This window comes from Aquarana catesbeiana, linkage group LG07 (genome assembly GCF_042186555.1).
Source record: "Aquarana catesbeiana isolate 2022-GZ linkage group LG07, ASM4218655v1, whole genome shotgun sequence".
NCBI classification, from domain to species: Eukaryota; Metazoa; Chordata; class Amphibia; order Anura; family Ranidae; genus Aquarana; species Aquarana catesbeiana.
In genome coordinates this window covers 40,543,455-40,562,614 of record NC_133330.1, presented here as the reverse complement: position 1 = coordinate 40,562,614, position 19,160 = coordinate 40,543,455, and the positions used below count along the sequence as shown (strand labels likewise).

Sequence of the window (19,160 nt, the reverse complement as noted above, 5' to 3'; positions counted from 1 at the left end):
TTTGTGGTGCAGCGAATCAGAGACCTTTATAGAGCGTTCTTATTACCACTTCATCTCTCTTACGTCTACACAGGTGCAGCTCCTGGCAAGTGCCGTCATCATTATTTGTTTCACGGTTAGTAGTGAGTCAATGGTCTGTAACATGATAAATCAGTAGTTATGCCCTCACTGGCTGCATGCTTGTCTCCGATCAGTGAGGCGGTGACTACTATTCTAAGGGGATAATCCTAAAAACAGGACGGGATGGACGCTCCCACCGCTCTATCCTGACAGTCCATTTAAAGCTAATTTTTTTTAGAAGAGAGTTCAGTTATGTTTCTTATATAGACAGACATCAACCTTTTCAATGATCGCCGCTGGAGAACTGCAAGACCCAGCATGACCTGCCAACCTCCACCAGTAAAAACAGCTGCAGGACTACATGACACAGCATGCCCCAGCAGCCTCCAGTAGGCTGACCTGCCATCCACCCCCACTAACAGCTGCTAGGAAACTAAAACCCAGCATGACCTGCCAGGATCCGCCAGTAACAGCCGGGCAACTACAAGACTCAGCAAGGCCTGCCAGGCTCTGCCAGTAACAGCTGGGAAACTACAAGACCCAGCATGGCCTGCCAGCCTTCAACAGTAATAGCTGAGTGACTACAAGACCCAGCATGACCTGCCAACCTCCACCAGTAACAGCTGGGAAACTACAAGACTCAGCAAGGCCTGCCAGGCTCCGTCAGTAACAGCCGGGCAACTACAAGACTCAGCAACGCCTGCCAGCCTTCAACACTAATAGCTGAGTGACTACAAGACCCAGCATGACCTGCCAGCCTCCAGCAGTAACAGCTGGGAAAGTACAAGACTCAGCAAGGCCTGCCAGGCTCCACCAGTAATAGCTGAGTGACTACAAGACCCAGCATGACCTGCCAGCCTCCACCAGTAACAGCTGCAAAGGAACTACAAGGCCCAGCACAATCTGCCACCAGTAACAGCTACAAAGGAACTACAAGACCCAGCATGGCCTGCCAGCCTCAACCAGTAACAGCCGGACAACTGCAAGACCTGCCAACCTCCACCAGTGACAGCTGCCAGGGAACTGCAAGACCCAGCATGACCTGCCAACCTCCACCAGTAACAACAACTGGGCAACTGCAAGACCCAGCATGACCTGCCAGCTACCACCAGTAACAGCAGATGGGCAACTGCAAGACCCAGCATGACCTGCCAGCTACCACCAGTAACAGCTGCCAAGGAACTACAAGACTCAGCATGACCTGCCAGCCTTCACCAGGGGCAGCAGCTGGGCAGCTTCCATGGCAGACCACCTTCCGAAAAAATGCCATCTGCCAGGCTGTAAGTTTAATCCAACAACCTCAAACCTTTCAATGCCCCGTCCCCAGCTGCTGTTCTGACCCCTTGGCTCCAATACATTACAAGTCACTGACCCGGAACAAGCATACAGATCAGAGAAGTCAGAAGGCCCAATCTGTGTACTTGTTCCGGCTCAGCATGACAGCCGGACGCTTTACGTCTTCAGAAGGGGAGGAGATCAGCAACAGCAATGTCGAAAAACTGAAAGTAGCAAGAAAGATCACAAGGCCAAATCCCGGGAGTGTGAGGAGTGAGAGCGCCACACACAGAGTGTCAGGTCCATTTCTATAGAGCAGTGTTTCTCAACTCCAGTCCTCAAGGCACCCCAAACAGGACATGTTTTCAGGATTTCCATTATTTTGCACAGGTGATTTGATCAGTCTCACTTCCTTAGTAATTACCACAGCCGTTACATCTGAGGGAAATCCTGAAAACGTGACCTGTTGGGGCGCCTTGAGGACTGGAGTTGAGAAACATTGCTATAGAGGAAAAGAAAACAGCCAACACGTTCCTGGGACCAACACTCCCTTCATCAGGGCTGAAATATAAAATGACAAACACCTTCATATGCCGAGCCTCCTGCATCAGAACACCAAAGAACTTTATACTGACCATACAGAATTAGAAGCAGATTGTATAAGCCGTATTAAACCCAAAACCAAAAGTCTGTTATATTGCAGCTTACTAATCATTAGGAGTGGTGGCTGCATTCTTTTTCTTTGGCTTTGTCAACTGGTGATCTGACCAGAAACACACCTCCTGTATTAGTGAGACACAACTCTGGAGAAATGAGCATAGGAGGCACGCCAGCATTGCCAGTCTGGGGTGGGAGGGTAGTGTTAAATGTATTAGCAGATTTAGATACACTAACAAGCTCAAGCCAAACTCCAGCTCATACTTTAAATTCAGCAAAAACAGATTTTTTTCCCTTTTGGGAGATTACATACATATACGCGTGTGCGTATACATACACACATCTATCTCACACATATAGACACACACAAATGCTGATCATTGTAAGCACCCCTGTCAATGTCAAATGGTTTGCCTCATTCATGCAAACTGATACATTCTGCTGTAGAGCTTGATCTTTCGAAAAATCAACAGACTTGCTGGCTGGATCTCCAGATGAAAACGGAGGAAAGAAAGCCTAAAAAAAGAAAACTAATGCAGCCATCACATCTAAGAATTGTTAAGCTGCAATATAATAAATGTTTGCTTTTGGGTTTCATACGGCTTTAAGGATATCATGCATCGCTCTGACGCTTTTACATCATTCACAGCACATCATATTAAAAGGAAACTCCACTTTCAGTTTTTAAGTCACATAACATATAATGTCCGACAGACGTCGGTCTTGGAACGGATTTCCCTGAATTTACACAAATTATGTAAAGTAACAGCAATGATACAGGATAGCAAAGCGCTTCGCCTAATTAAAAGGGGAACTCCAGGCACTTTTCCCAATTTTACATCAAGTGGGAAGGGGATTGGGGAAACCCATACACATCGAGATTTCTCTTGTTCAGGTCTGCAAGCCAAACAGCTTAACAGCTACAGCATGCAGGACCATGGAGCAGGGGGGAGCCGGATCAAAGCTGGCCATACATCAGTAGAATTTTGTTCAAAACTTTTCATCTTAAAGCGGATCTTCAATGTATCTGAGAACCGCAAACCAAAAACACCATTCAATTCATTTTAATAGTCAAAGCAAACTCCCCCATCCATCCATGTATGGGCTTTATTTTGTTGAGAAATCACTTTGAAAAACAACCCTCTCGCATTTCTGGCATTCGGCCATCTTGAGTAAGGGCAGAGGATTCATGCAGCATTTACTTCCTGGAATCCACCTGCCCTCAACTTGGGCATGCACGCAGGAGAGTGTGCTTAGCTGAGAAAACCCCTCCTCCTCTCCTCCAGACTCCTGGAATGTATGTCATCATTTAAACAATCCAGGAAGTAACTGAAGAAATTTATTAAAATAAAAAAGGTTTAACAAGCAAAGGGTATACTTTCCTATCTATTTAAAGTGTTACTAAACCCAGGACTCTGCATTCACTATATCTGGTCTCCCACAGTACACAGAACATGGAAATGTAGTTATTTTAGTAAATATAAACTGCTAAATACCTTTTCTCATCAGCAGTATATAGCAGTCTTGTGACTTCTATCAGTGTCTGGGTAAAGCTTGTAGGAGGAGCTTTCATTCCCCTCTGACTGTCCTATGAGGCTGCATGTCCCCTGACCCTCTGTATGGACAGTGCTGATTGGTCCTGTGCTGATCACATGCACCCTCCCAAGAAAAAAAAAAAAACTCTCTAGCAATAAACATCAAACTGAGCATGTGCAGAGTGACTCCCAAGTCTCTGTACTATCAGGAGATGTATTGGGGACAGTGGAAGAAGGGGAGGATCAGGACAGGTTCAAACAGCCTTTTTACACAATGTGGAGGATTAACCCCTTAGGATCCAGTGAGTATAACAAGTATGCTTTACCTCATAATAAAGACTGATTTTACTGTTGTGGGTTTAGTAACACTTTAAAAATGATAGCAGCATTAGGATTAAAAATAAATCAATGTTGTTGGGAGAGTGAAGTTCCACTTTAAGAACATTCGATCATTTTTCTAATCGTTGTGGGGTCAAAATCAACGCTCGTTTTCAACGGCAGTGATGAGAAATTTCGAAGGCGCAGGATTGGAATTTTATCTCTAACAAAATTTCTAAGAGTGAATGCAGTTTTCGTTCGGGAATGTTCATAGCAAACGAAAATTTGGAAGTACATTTGGATGACATTCGTCAAGTCATTGAATGTACTGAGAATTTTTGCACGAATGTTTGTTCAAAAATCTATTAGTGTACAGCCAGCTTAACAGAGCAGAGTTACCAAAGACAGGGTCATTCTATAAATGGGCGAGATAAAGGGGTGCCTGAATGTTACAGAATAAAAGCGTGCATGCAGAGCTGGTTGCAGGAGCAGGAGCAGTGTATTTCTCCACCATGAGGCGGCTCTGCTCTTTCCTTCCCAGCATCCTCAGCTCAGACGCAACCCACACCTACAAGACATTGAGATGGGGGATCCCTTTCTTTCCTAAACTGACACACCCCCAACACTGATTGGTCACTGGCTACCAAAACTGGAAACCTTGCAGACTCCGCCCCCTCGACTCCAGAGGATAGAAGGTCCTTTGCAGTCTCTGTGATGATGTCATAGGATTAGATGATGGAAGACTGCACAACGCAGGGACAAGGCCATTACAAATAAAATACTAAAAAGAGACTCTGCACAGGGGGAGAGGGAGGTTTTAGGGGACTTTTAGGTGCTGACTGGAGTTCACCTTTAAGGCAGGAAAGACCTTAGTAATGGACTGTACCTGGTAGACGTTCCTTTCCGCACATCACATATACTGCACTTGAAAGCTTCTGCGCTGTTCTTAAAAGTGCACACGCTACAATCCCAATATCCTTCATCGGCTGAAGGCTTAGCTTGCCTTTTTGGCCTGAAAAAAAAAAATAAATAAAAATCATTAAATATAAAATGTCACTGTGCCTAAACAAAGGGGCCATACACAGAAATGAAGATATTTATACAATTGTATGTTTGTGTATACAGTGGACTTCCTGATTTATGGGATCCCCATAGAGCACATGTGTCAAACACAAGGCCCGCGGGCCGAATTCCATCTCCCAGGCTATTTCATGTGGCCCTCGCACCTCTCCTGCAGCTGCAACTCCCCCTTTGTCTCTGCCCCCACCCTGTCTCAGTAGTTGGCAGCAGAGAGAAGCACAGAACTCCTCCAACAGATCCTGCGCCTTTCTGTGCAGCCGCAGCACCCCCCCCCCCCCCGTCTCTGCAGACTCTGGTAGCTGACTCCAGCCCTCCTCTGATCCTCCTCCAGACCCTGCACTTTCTGCTTTCTAGCTTCGCCCCCCCAGCTGCGGAGTGGTTCGGCTCTGAGCACATCTCAGCAGCTGGCAGCAAAGAGGAGGAAAGAACTCCTCCTACAGATCCTGCACCTTTCTGTGCAGCTGCAGCAGCCCTCGCTCAGACGGAACACCATGGCAGAACCATGTTCTATCTGAGCCGTCTCCAATAAAGATTCTTGTGGATGATACCAGAGATGTGCGACTCTCATTTTTAGACTTGCATCATCTGCTACAGGAAGGTGAGGGGGCTCCATGCCAGTCTGCACTTGCCCTGCGCAGCTTCCGGCTGCCTTTGTCACTGTGAAGTGAGCCAGAAGATCGACACTCACTCCTCGCATGCTATAAATAAGGCTCCGCCCGAAACGCGTTAGCATCTTACTGCTATTTCCTATCATGTAGCCAATAAAGAATTTTTGCAATGGATGTTGCCGAGTAGCCGGCCTTATTGTATTGGAGGATATGTATCACTCCTTCCCGCCTTCAACCTAAAATACTGATAACACAGAACAGGAAATCTCATTACAATTTCCAGAGAGGAAAGGTTACATTTAAAGGAGAAGTGCCCTATGAAAACAAAGCCTATCCCATCCTCCCTCTCAATTTACCTTCATCTGAAGGCCGCAGTTCCGCCATTTGTTTACATCCAGCAGTGCAAGTCATTGTCCCTGCCACGCCTGCGCATTACAGCCCCTTACACTTAAATTGGGGTTCCATTTACCCCACTGTAGCACAACATCAGGCTTCAGGTGTAGGACATTTGTGTGGTGCATTATAATGTACGTTGGATTAAGGCACTGAAATCAATGGACACCACAACCTTCCAAAAATCAGACATGTCCCAACATGTATGCTGCCATGCACCATGGTGCCTTGCAATGGATGCACCTTAGTGCATTGGGGTGCTATTTAAAATTAATGGCACCACAGTGTATTAACACATGTAATGCATGTTGCTCCAATGCATGCATACAAATCAATCCCGACACCAACGACGGGGCACTGTTGCCCCCACCGACACCAACGACGGGGCACTGTTGCCCCCACTGACACCAATCACGAGGGACTATTCCCCCCACTGACACCAATCACGAGGGACTATTCCCCCCACTGACACCAATCACGAGGGACTATTCCCCCCACTGACACCAATCACGAGGGACTATTCCCCCCACTGACACCAATCACGAGGGACTATTCCCTCCACTGACACCAATCACGAGGGACTATTCCCCCCACTGACACCAATCACGAGGGACTATTCCCCCCACTGACACCAATCACGAGGGACTATTCCCCCCACTGACACCAATCACGAGGGACTATTCCCCCCACTGACACCAATCACGAGGGACTATTCCCCCCCACTGACACCAATCACGAGGGACTATTCCCTCCACTGACACCAATCACGAGGGACTATTCCCCCCACTGACACCAATCACGAGGGACTATTCCCCCCACTGACACCAATCACGAGGGACTATTCCCCCCACTGACACCAATCACGAGGGACTATTCCCCCCACTGACACCAATCACGAGGGACTATTCCCTCCACTGACACCAATCACGAGGGACTATTCCCCCCACTGACACCAATCACGAGGGACTATTCCCCCCACTGACACCAATCACGAGGGACTATTCCCCCCACTGACACCAATCACGAGGGACTATTCCCCCCACTGACACCAATCACGAGGGACTATTCCCCCCACTGACACCAATCACGAGGGACTATTCCCCCCACTGACACCAATCATGAGGGACTATTCCCCCCACTGACACCAATCACGAGGGACTATTCCCCCCACTGACACCAATCACGAGGGACGATTCCCCCCACTGACAGCGATAATGGACTATTCCCCCCACTGACACCAATAATGAGGGACTATTCCCCCCACTGACAGCGATAATGAGGGACTATTCCCCCCACTGACACTGATAATGAGGGACTATTCCCCCCACTGACACTGATAATGAGGGACTATTCCTCCTCCTACAGGCACTATGTAATTTTTATCACACCCGCTCATGCTGGGACATTATACAATCAGATTGTACAATCTCTATACAAGTTCTACTGATTTACCAATGTTATGTAATAACAGGACCAGCCTACACAATTCAGTTTATATCCAGTCAAGCATTCCCTTGCACTACATGGTTGATAGCAGATCTAAAAGGAGATTGTAAAGTGTATGACCAGCTTAAGATTTTACAAACCACATGCCTGTTCCCCATCAACAACTCACAAGAATGGCGGCTCCCGTATTTCCTACACGACGGGCTTCACTTTAAGAGTCTTACGAGTTCCACTGACTCATGCATTCCGGAGTGCAGACACGTCCCTTCATCAAACAACAGCATACACAAACCAAACTCCAATGCCTTCCAAATACCACGCTGCTTTATGTACACAGCTTTTAATTACACCCGTGTGCAAATACATACAATGCTGGCAATAAAGGAGAACTTCACATTCACAACTCACTTCCTGTCTTCCCATACAGCCAACTGCCATTTCTTTTCTTATTTTTAAATAAAAGATGAGAAATGAGGCAGCCGGTCGTGTTTGTTAATCTGAGCCCCCCCCCCCCCTCCTCCCATGTAATATAGTTTTATTACCCGTTGATCCTGCCATCAGAGCTCATCCTTTGCCACTAACTGTAACAGGGTGACAACTTTGTTCATTCGGCTGTGAAATCACATAGTTGTCACCCTGTGAGCGAGGTAGTCTACTGAAGCTGTTGATTTGGGCTCATTCACATTAGCATATGGGGAGCGCATTAAAACCCTGCGATTGAGCCCCCCCCCCCCCCTTTAGCTGGGGATAGACACAAGCTGCGGCCATAATTCTTTCCTTTGTGGCAAGAATTATACCCGTCGCTTTCGGCGAGCCCTACCGCTTGCAATCTATTTAACCGCTTGATGATCAGTCACCGTCATTATACTACGGCAGGTTGGTACGGCTGCGGAAAACAATGTACCTGCATGTCGTCCGCTTTAAAAACGGCAGGCGCGGCCGCGATGTCCGCCGGCCACCCACGATCGCTCCACAGAGAGCCAGAACGGGGATCTGTCAATGTAAACAAACAGATCCCCGTTCTGACAGGGGAGTAGAGAGAGATCGTCTGTTCATAGTGATCAGGAACAGCGGTCTCTCTCTACTCACTGTCAGTCCCCTCCCCCCCACAGTTAGAAACACTTCCCTAGGGAACACTTAACCCCTTGATCGCCCCCTAGAGTTAACCCCTTCCCTGCCAGTGACATTTATACAGTAATCAGTGGCTATTTTTAGCTCTGATCGCTGTATAAAATGTCACTGATCCCCAAAAAAAGTGTCAAAAGTGTCCGATCTGTCCGCCGCAGTCCCACTGATAAATCACTGATCACCGCCATTACTAGTTAAAAAAAAAAAATGCCATAAATATATCCCCTATTTTGTAGACGCTATAACTTTTGCACAAACTAATCAATATACGCTTATTGCAATTTTTTTTCCCCAAAAAATATGTAGAAGAATATATATTGGCCTAAACTGATGAAGAAATTTGTTTTTGTTTTTTTTTATTTTTGGGATATTTATAGCAAAAAGTAAAAAATATATTTTTTTCAAAATTGTCTTTTTTTGTTTATAGCACAGAAAGAAAAAAAACCCAACCCCGCAGAGGTGATCAAATACCACCAAAGAAAAAAAGGACATCAATTTTGTTTGGGTACAACGTCGCATGACCGCGCAATTGCTAAAGCGACGCAGTGCCATATCGCAAAAAATGGCCTGGTCATTAGGGGGTAAATCCTTCCGGGGCCGAAGTGGTTACGTAAACGGGGCCGCTCTGCAAGCGCCACAGAAGTGCGTGCAATGCACATGGTTGCAGGGCACTAGCACAGGGTCCAAGCAACTGGTGTGAAGGCGTAACCAAAGCCTTGCAATGCCCCCCCCCCCCTTCAAGGGTTAAACACTTGTTTTACCAATAAAAATTATTGTTTTAATCCTCCGTCCCCCAGCAGTCGGCACGCTTTCTATTCTCACCCCAGCTTGTAGGTGGTCCCTCTGCGTTCTCATGTACAATGCAGGACTAGGTGGCCTGGCATTGTACTTGATGATGTCAGCATGCCTGCTACCATGGGAGCGCCTTGGAGAAGAGGCGGTGGGAGCCCATCATAGAGCCTGCGGGAGCGGGGGGGGGGGGGGGGGGGGGGGGGGGGGCGTATCGGGTCATTAATGTTACAGGTAAAGTCAGCATTTAACCCTTGCGGTGTCAGGGGGAGCCCCACTGCAAGAGAGGATTTTTCTTTTCCCGGGAAGTCAGCTTTAAAGTGGTTGTAAACCTCAGACATGAAATATGAACAAAGCATATCCCTCTATAGTGTGTACTTGTCTCAATCCAGAATGCTAAGGGGTTGATTTTCTAAAACTGGAGAGTGCAATATCTGGGGCAGCTGTACATTGTAGCCAATCAGCTGCTAACTTCAGCTTGTTCAATTAAAGTGGAGTTCCGCAGATTTTTTTTTTTTTTTAAAGTCAGCAGCTACAAATACTGCAGCTGCTGACTTTTGAAGTATGAACACTTACCTGTCCAGGGCGCCCACGATGTCGGCGCTCGAAGCCGATCTGTCCCTCGGCTCTCGGGTGCAGGTGCCGCCATCTTCAGGAAGGGAATCAGGAAGTGAAGCCTTGCGGCTTCACAGCCTAGTTCCCTACTGAACATGCGCGAGTCGAGCTGTGCGATCCCACTGGTCCCTGCTGTCTTCTGGGACCTATGTGTCTCACAGAAGACAGCGGGGGGGACGGAGGAGGCGCCCGATATGGCATAGATACCCGCGGATACTGCAGCTATCTATGCCCGGAAGTGGGAGCAAAATACCTGGATTAGACAGGTATCTGCTCCCCCCTCCCCCCTGAAAGGTGCCAAATGTGACACCGGAGGGGGGGAGGGTTCCGAAAAGCCGAAGTTCCATTTATGGGTGGAACTCCGCTTTAAGCTTTGACAAATAATCCTGGAAGCGGATTGGTTACTATGCAGAGCCAGACCAGATTTTGCACTTTCCAGTTTTAGTAAATCAATCCTCTAAGGCCTCTTTCAGACGAACGATCCGTTCAGGTCCACCTGTCAGTTTTTTTAGGCGGACCTGAACGGACCTTCCATAGACCTCTATAGAGCGTCGGATGTCAGCGGTGACATGTCCGCTGACATCCGACCCGCTCCGATCCGAAAAAGTGTAACGGAGGAGAAACCGACTTTTCCATCCGTTTTCGGATCGGATCGGGTGACGACAGACTCTACGGTCCGTCGTCATCCGATCCCCCATAGGGGAGAGCGGTGCTCTGACAGGTCCGTCGCTGCACAGTGTGCGGACCTGTCATCTGCCTGCTCAGCGGGGAGCCACGGAGCGATCCCCGCTGAGCAAGTGGATGTTCACGGGGGGGGATCACCTCGGATCCGTCCCGTGTGAAAGGACCCCAAGTGTCATTTCTGTCCGCTGCCTCATTCCTCTGCTATCAACATGAATTGCTTCTGACAAGTTTTTCTGACACCAAGAGAAAAAAAAAAGTGACAGGGTAGGGACCTACAGCCAATTGACAGCCTCAGCTCTGTTCCTGTGTGCTGTCAGGAGGGCTGGGGGTGTGTCCCTTCCCTCCAATCAGCTCTCAGAGCTCTCCTCACTGATGTAACTTCAGCTCTCCACCCCCTGCTTTTCAGAGCTTAGAAATCCTCTGTAAATTCTGCACTTTGAATTGATGTAGAGAGAAGAAGACTGCAGATAAACAGGCACAACTTATGGGGGAGAATTTATTTAATCTCCTGAGGCCGGTTACTTCACTGGGTATATGTAAGAGTTTACAACCACTTTAAAGGTCTATTGGAGCCAAGCATGATGGCCAGGTAACTGCCATTTCCAGAAGGAATGGTCAGCAAGGGCAGCCCCCATAATTCCCTCATTCCAGGACCTGGAACAAGAACACAAATAGAATTCTGACATGTTTACAGTATGCTAGTTACAGGTCTGTGACTCACATAAGTACTGATACCAAACAGCCAAGAAACAAGTATTTTTTTTTTTAAAGAGCCCATCGAGTGCAGCCCCTTCTCTAATTCCAGGGTCAAACCTAACACAAGAAGCCTTGCAGCTTCACAGACAGTTTCCTACTGTGCATGCGCGAGTCACGCCACGCCATGTGAATGGTCCCGTAGTCTTTCAGGACTTGTGATGTGTCCCAGAAGACTGCAGGGGAATGAGGGGCACTCAGAACCAGGTCCCTGCTCCCCCCTTCCCCCCCAAAAAAAATTGTGGCAGTGGAGGGTGCAAACAAGTGGAGCTTCCCTTTTTGGGTGGACCTCTGCTTTAAGGCAGCCCATACATGATTCGTTTACAAACAGTGAATCAAACAATTAAAAAAAAAAATATATGACAATTCCCGCATCCACACACTCCATAGGGACGGGGGAATTTATTGTATTCTGACAGCGGGGAGACTTTCCTGCAGCCAGAATTCACTGATCAGTGCTGCCAGCTATAGCCGGCAGCACTGATTGATCAGAAAAACCCAACAGGCTGGTTGTACAGATCAACTTCTGTACAACCAGCCTGCTCATACATGGATCGAAATTTGGCAGGTTCCTTCTGAACTGACCGAATTTCGATCCATGTATGGCCACCTTAAGGCTCACATAAACTTTACAATCCGATCACACAATCTTTATACAATCAACTTTGGATTTACCAAAACTATGCAAGCCTAATCTATCCATCAGTCAGCATTCAGTCTGGCAGGCCCGTGTACTACTAAGTCATTGGCAGAGCTACAGGAAATCGTACAGATTGTAACATACAAGTTTAAGCCTGATACACAACAGTAGTTTTTTTTTTTTTCGTTCAACTTGGAAAAACTGACAGCCGCTGTACTAACGATCCGATGTTAGTACAGCGATCTCTTCTGCTTTTCTATTGTGTCCTCACAGGGGGACGCCCCCCCCACCAGAACACTCCGGTCAGCTCTCTCAGCCAATCAGGAGCCGGTCAGCTGCTAGTTTTCCAGCATACTCATTTGACAGAAGCCAAACGTCTTACAGATGGGCCAAATGTCGACCGGTTTCTCCCGAACCGGCCGATGTCGCCTGACATTCAGCCCGTGTGTACCAGGCTTTAGCCTAAAGGGGACCTACACTATAAAATCTGATTGTATAATCTCTATTAGATCTACCAATCAGCTCTGTAGTGTAAGGGTCCATCTGATTGGACACACATTGAATGGTGTGTCCCCCTACATTGTCTTTTCAGTAATTCTAAGGTTAGACACACACATTACAATACCTGTGGAATACAAAGGTAAATTTACTATGCATTAGGAGGATACACCTATACCATTCAATCAATTTCTATACAATCGGATAGACGCTTGTACTACGGATGGTAGATCTTAATGAGGTTGTACAATCAGATTGTCAAGTTTATGGTTAGCTTAAAGGACATTGTACAACCAGACTGCATAATGCAGGGATATGCAATTAGCGGACCTCCAGCTGTTGCAGAACTATAACTCCCATGAGGCATAGCAAGACCCTGACAGCCACAAGCATCACACCCAGAGGCAGAGGCATGATGGGACTTGTAGTTTTGCAAACAGCTGGAGGTCCGCTAATTGCATATCCCTGGCATAATGTATGGTTAGCCCAGAGCACGGATATGCAATTAGTGGACCTCCAGCTGTTTGCAAAACTACAAGTCCCATCATGCCTCTGCCTCTGGGTGTGATGCTTGTGGCTGTCAGGGTCTTGCTATACCTCATGGGACTTGTAGTTCTGCAACAGCTGGAGGTCCGCTAATTGCATATCCCTGCCCTAGAGCAGTGATGGTGAACCTTGGCACCCCAGATGTTTTGGAACTACACTTCCCACGATGCTCAAGTACTCTGCATTGTAGTTGAGCATCATGGGAAATGTAGTTCAAAACATCTGGGGTGCCAAGGTTCACCATCACTGGTATAGAGAATCTTGTACAACCAAATTGTATAGTAAGCTTAAAGGATATTGTACAACCAGATAGTATAATGTATGATTAGCCTAATGGATATTGTACAACCAGACTGTATAGTGAATGGTTAGATTTAAGGATATCGTACAACCAGATAGTATAGCAAGCTTAAAGGATATTGTACAATCAGACTGTATAGTGTATGGTTAGCCTAGAGGAGATTGTACAACCAAATTGTATAGTAAGCTTAAAGGATATGGTAGACCAGATTGTATAATATGGATATTGTACAACCAGACTGTATAGTGTATGGGAAGCTTCGTATTGCAGAGACCACAAAACAACTGCCAACCCGCAAACATCTCTAAACATCAAACGCCTGGCTTCCTGGGCATTCTTACATTCGCCAACGCTATCCCGCTCCCCCACCCCCCACGCCGACTTTCCTACAGACTAACTTTTTTAATTTTCTCGCTCCCTCCTCACTGAACCCAACAAGAAAATTGCCCGAGCGAACGCACGGTGCAGCCTGTCAATTTGGCGACTGCAGGGGGCACTAGGCAGCAACGCTACCTCCGATTAAATTTGCTGCCCTTCAAATTAACCTTACGTGACCACGGGGAGCATCACACACACAAGGAAAAAAAAAAAAAAAAAGCCTCCGGCCCGGGAGGAGTTAAAGAGCACGGAACGTCAAAAAGGAGACGAGCGAAGAAAAAAAAAAAAAAAGGAAAAACGCTCGTCCACAGCGCCTGATGCCAGGCGAACGTCTCTGCCCTCACCTCCCACCGCTCTCCTGCCAGTGCCCTAATTGTCAGTGGAGACCGCCGTCGCAAAAAAAGAGGACGGATCGACCCCCCGTTTTCCCATCCCGACGAGGTTAACCCTTTCCTGTCTTAGAACCCCCCCCTTCTTTTTCCAAGGTGAGATCAGGAAGGGGTTAATGAAGAAAAAAAAAAAAAAAACACAACACACCCCACTGTGAAAATAACACAAAAGACAAAAGCAGCCATGGCGAGTCTTTCCATAGAAGACATTCCAACCACCCACCGCCACCGTCTACCGATCCCTTGCAGCACCCCCCCCCCCCCCCCCCGCCGCCTACCCCCCACCTTGCTTACCTAGCAATAAAAGAAATCATAAGGGGGGGGGGCACTAGGATCATTTATTTGGATTTTATTCGGGGCAGTGGAGGCGTTGCGCTCTCCTCTCCACCCTGCTCCTCGCCTTTTTCTCCTCTCCTGGTAAATATTCTCTTTGTCTGAGGCTCAGTGCAGGGAGTGTGTTGTGTGTCTGAAAGGCTCAGCCGCCATAGCACAGCAATGCCCTGGCGCACTTCCCCTCGCCTCCCTATAGATCATATACATTAGGAGACGCTCGGCAGGCGGTCGCCGCGCAATGACAGCCCCCCCCCCCTCCTCATTGCCTATCCCCGGATCGGGCTTGGTCTACCCCCATTGTCTGTGATTGGGGTCTAATTTAAAGGGACTGTTGCAAAGAAGAAGAGGGGGGTATTGGCATGCATGGTGCAAAAGGGGGGGTATTGGCATGCATGGTGCAAGCGCATGCAAGGGGGGGGGGGGGTGCCTGCATCTGGTTGCACAGGGCAAAGATCATATACATTGCATTTACAGGGGCCCTTTAAATTGGAGGGGGGGGGGGGGGGCATGATGTCTCCAAGTAAGACATAAACAAGACATACACAGGGAGGGGGCTGATTCTGCAAGGGCATTGGCAAAACAAGCAAAGAGGGAGGGGGGGGTAAAATGTTAAATGTCCATCTGGTTGCATATAAATAAATACCCCCCCCTCCCTCCCTCCACCACCCCCATCCCCCCCTCTGCACTGTACCTGGTCGGGCTCTTCTTGTCGCCCATAATCATGAATGTAAAATCCACGCCTGGTGCACCCTCCCCCCTTTTCCTGGTGATGTGCAAAGGGGGACCCCCCCCAAAACACCTAGAGAGACCGGGGGGAGGCGGAGCGGGGGGGGCGGCCCGCTGGCGGCTACGGTTTGCCGGTGGATGGACGGAGCCCGGGGAGGGGGGTTGGGAAGAAGAAGGGGAGGGGGGGTGAAGTCCGGGATCAGCCGTGCTCTCTCCTCCGCCGATCCGCTGCCAGACTGCACACAACCAGTCACTCGGGGACGGAAGGAAGGGCGGGGACACGGCCGACGTGACGTCACGGGGAGCGGGCAGCCAATGGCGGAGCGAGGGGGCTTTAAAAGTCCAGCGCTGGGGCAAGTGGGGAAGGTGACATGAGCGGGGCTGGAGGGGTCGAGGTGCTGGGGATCAGGGATGTGTGTGGGCTAGAGGGGGGCATGGAGTAAGGGGGATGCAAGGGCTCAGGGGGGTGTATGGACTAGAGGAGGGTGTAAGGGCTCAGGGAGGTGTATGGACTAGAGGGGGGTGCAAGGGCTCAGGGGAGTGTATGGACTAGAGGAGGGTGCAAGGGCTCAGGGGGGTGTATGGACTAGAGGGGGGGGTGCAAGGGCTCAGGGGAGTGTATGGACTAGAGGGGGGTGCAAGGGCTCAGGGGGGTGTATGGACTAGATGGGGGTGCAAGGGCTCAGGGGGGTGTATGGACTAGATGGGGGTGCAAGGGCTCAGGGGGGTGTATGGAATAGAGGGGGGGTGTAAGGACTCAGGGGGGTGTATGGACTAGAGGGGGGGTGTAAGGGCTCGGGGGGGTGTATGGACTAGAGGGGGGTGCAAGGGCTCAGGGAGGTGTATGGAATAGAGGGGGGGTGTAAGGACTCAGGGGGGTGTATGGACTAGAGGGGGGGTGTAAGGGCTCGGGGGGGTGTATGGACTAGAGGGGGGTGCAAGGGCTCAGGGGAGTGTATGAACTAGAGGGGGTGCAAGGGCTCAGGGGAGTGTATGGACTAGAGGGGGGTGCAAGGGCTCAGGGGGGTGTATGGACTAGAGGGGGGTGCAAGGGCTCAGGGGAGTGTATGGACTAGAGGGGGGTGCAAGGGCTCAGGGGGGTGTATGGACTAGAGGGGGGTGCAAGGGCTCAGGGGGGTGTATGGACTAGAGGGGGGTGCAAGGGCTCAGGGGGGTGTATGGACTAGAGGGGGGTGCAAGGGCTCAGGTGTATGGACTAGAGGGGGGTGCAAGAGCTCAGGTGTATGGACTAGAGGGGGGTGCAAGAGCTCAGGGGAGTGTATGGACTAGAGGGGGGTGCAAGAGCTCAGGGGAGTGTATGGACTAGAGGGGGGTGCAAGAGCTCAGGGGAGTGTATGGACTAGAGGGTGGGTGCAAGGGCTCAGGGGAGTGTATGGACTAAAGGGGGGTGCAAGGGCTCAAGAGGGTAAATGGACTAGAGGGGGGTACAAGGGCTCAGGGGAGTGTATGGACTAGAGGGGGGGTGCAAGGGCTCAGGAGAGTATATGGACTAGAGGAGGTGCAAGGGCTCAGGGGAGTGTATGGACTAGAGGGGGGTGCAAGGGCCCAGGGGAGTGTATGAACTAGAGGGGGTGCAAGGGCTCAGGGGAGTGTATGGACTAGAGGGGGGTGCAAGGGCTCAGGGGAGTGTATGGACTAGAGGGGGGTGCAAGGGCTCAGGGGAGTGTATGGACTAGAGGGGGGTGCAAGGGCTCAGGGGGGTGTATGGACTAGAGGGGGGTGCAAGGGCTCAGGGGGGTGTATGGACTAGAGGGGGGTGCAAGGGCTCAGGGGGGTGTATGGACTAGAGGGGGGTGCAAGGGCTCAGGGGGGTGTATGGACTAGAGGGGGGTGCAAGGGCTCAGGGGGGTGTATGGACTAGAGGGGGGTGCAAGGGCTCAGGGGGGTGTATGGACTAGAGGGGGGTACAAGAGCTCAGGTGTATGGACTAGAGGGGGGTGCAAGAGCTCAGGTGTATGGACTAGAGGGGGGTGCAAGAGCTCAGGGGAGTGTATGGACTAGAGGGGGGTGCAAGAGCTCAGGGGAGTGTATGGACTAGAGGGGGGTGCAAGGGCTCAGGGGAGTGTATGGACTAGAGGGGGGGTGCAAGGGCTCAGGGGAGTGTATGGACTAGAGGGGGGTGCAAGGGCTCAGGGGAGTGTATGGACTAGAGGGGGGTGCAAGGGCTCAGGGGAGTGTATGGACTAAAGGGGAGTGCAAGGGCTCAAGAGGGTAAATGGACTAGAGGGGGGTACAAGGGCTCAGGGGAGTGTATGGACTAGAGGGGGGGTGCAAGGGCTCAGGAGAGTATATGGACTAGAGGGGGGTGCAAGGGCTCAGGGGAGTGTATGGACTAGAGGGGGGTGCAAGGGCTCAGGGGAGTGTATGGACTAGAGGGGGGTGCAAGGGCTCAGGGGGGTGTATGGACTAAAGGGGGGTGCAAGGGCTCAAGAGGGTAAATGGACTAGAGGGGGGTACAAGGGCTCAGGGGAGTGTATGGACTAGAGGGGGGGTGCAAGGGCTCAGGAGAGTATATGGACTAGAGGGGGGTGCAAGGGCTCAGGGGAGTGTATGGACTAGAGGGGGGTGCAAGGGCTCAGGGGAGTGTATGGACTAGAGGGGGGTGCAAGGGCTCAGGGGGGTGTATGGACTAGAGGGGGGTGCAAGGGCTCAGGGGGGTGTATGGACTAGAGGGGGGTGCAAGGGCTCAGGGGAGTGTATGGACTAGAGGGGGGTGCAAGGGCTCAGGGGAGTGTATAGACTAGAGGGGGGTGCAAGGGCTCAGGGGAGTGTATGGACTAGAGGGGGGTGCAAGGGCTCAGGGGAGTGTATGGACTAGAGGGGGGTGCAAGGGCTCAGGGGAGTGTATGAACTAGAGGGGGTGCAAGGGCTCAGGGGAGTGTATGGACTAGAGGGGGGTGCAAGGGCTCAGGGGGGTGTATGGACTAGAGGGGGGTGCAAGGGCTCAGGGGGGTGTATGGACTAGAGGGGGGTGCAAGGGCTCAGGGGGGTGTATGGACTAGAGGGGGGTGCAAGAGCTCAGGTGTATGGACTAGAGGGGGTGCAAGAGCTCAGGGGAGTGTATGGACTAGAGGGGGGTGCAAGAGCTCAGGGGAGTGTATGGACTAGAGGGGGGTGCAAGGGCTCAGGGGGCTGTATGGACTAGAGGGGGGTGCAAGGGCTCAGGGGGGTGTATGGACTAGAGGGGGGTGCAAGGGCTCAGGGGAGTGTATGGACTAGAGGGGGGTGCAAGAGCTCAGGGGAGTGTATGGACTAGAGGGGGGGTGCAAGAGCTCAGGGGAGTGTATAGACTAGAGGGGGGTGCAAGGGCTCAGGGGGGTGTATGGACTAGAGGGGGGGTGTAAGGGCTCAGGGGGGTGTATGGACTAGAGGGGGGGTGTAAGGGCTCAGGGGGGTGTATGGACTAGAGGGGGGGTGCAAGAGCTCAGGGGAGTGTATAGACTAGAGGGGGGTGCAAGGGCTCAGGGGGGTGTATGGACTAGAGGGGGGGTGTAAGGGCTCAGGGGGGTGTATGGACTAGAGGGGGGGTGTAAGGGCTCAGGGGGGTGTATGGACTAGAGGGGGGGTGTAAGGGCTCAGGGGGGTGTATGGACTAGAGGGGGGTGCAAGGGCTCAGGGGGGTGTATGGACTAGAGAGGGGTGCAAGAGCTCAGGTGTATGGACTAGAGGGGGGTGCAAGAGCTCAGGGGAGTGTATGGACTAGAGGGGGGTGCAAGAGCTCAGGGGAGTGTATGGACTAGAGGGGGGTGCAAGGGCTCAGGGGAGTGTATGGACTAGAGGGGGGTGCAAGGGCTCAGGGGAGTGTATGGACTAAAGGAGGGTGCAAGGGCTCAAGAGGGTAAATGGACTAGAGGGGGGTACAAGGGCTCAGGGGAGTGTATGGACTAGAGGGGGGGTGCAAGGGCTCAGGAGAGTATATGGACTAGAGGGGGTGCAAGGGCTCAGGGGAGTGTATGGACTAGAGGGGGGTGCAAGGGCTCAGGGGAG

General features: G+C 50.7%; 1 protein-coding gene across 2 annotated transcripts in view; it reads right to left on the bottom strand.

Annotated features, from left to right (window-relative positions):
- RYBP (RING1 and YY1 binding protein) overlaps nt 1-15,338 on the bottom strand; it is a 139,292-nt gene extending 123,954 nt beyond the window's left edge. Inside the window, exons 1-2 of one of the 2 annotated variants that reach the window (XM_073592031.1) lie at nt 15,118-15,338; nt 4,732-4,857 (exon numbers count right to left, since the gene is read on the bottom strand). In XM_073592031.1, the coding sequence (XP_073448132.1) occupies nt 4,732-4,857; nt 15,118-15,149 (158 nt within the window). In that variant the 5' untranslated portion in view covers nt 15,150-15,338. The remainder of the gene's footprint in view (nt 1-4,731; nt 4,858-15,117) is intronic. The other variant, XM_073592032.1, reaches the window with a different exon arrangement.
- Nucleotides 15,339-19,160: the final 3,822 nt, after the last annotated feature.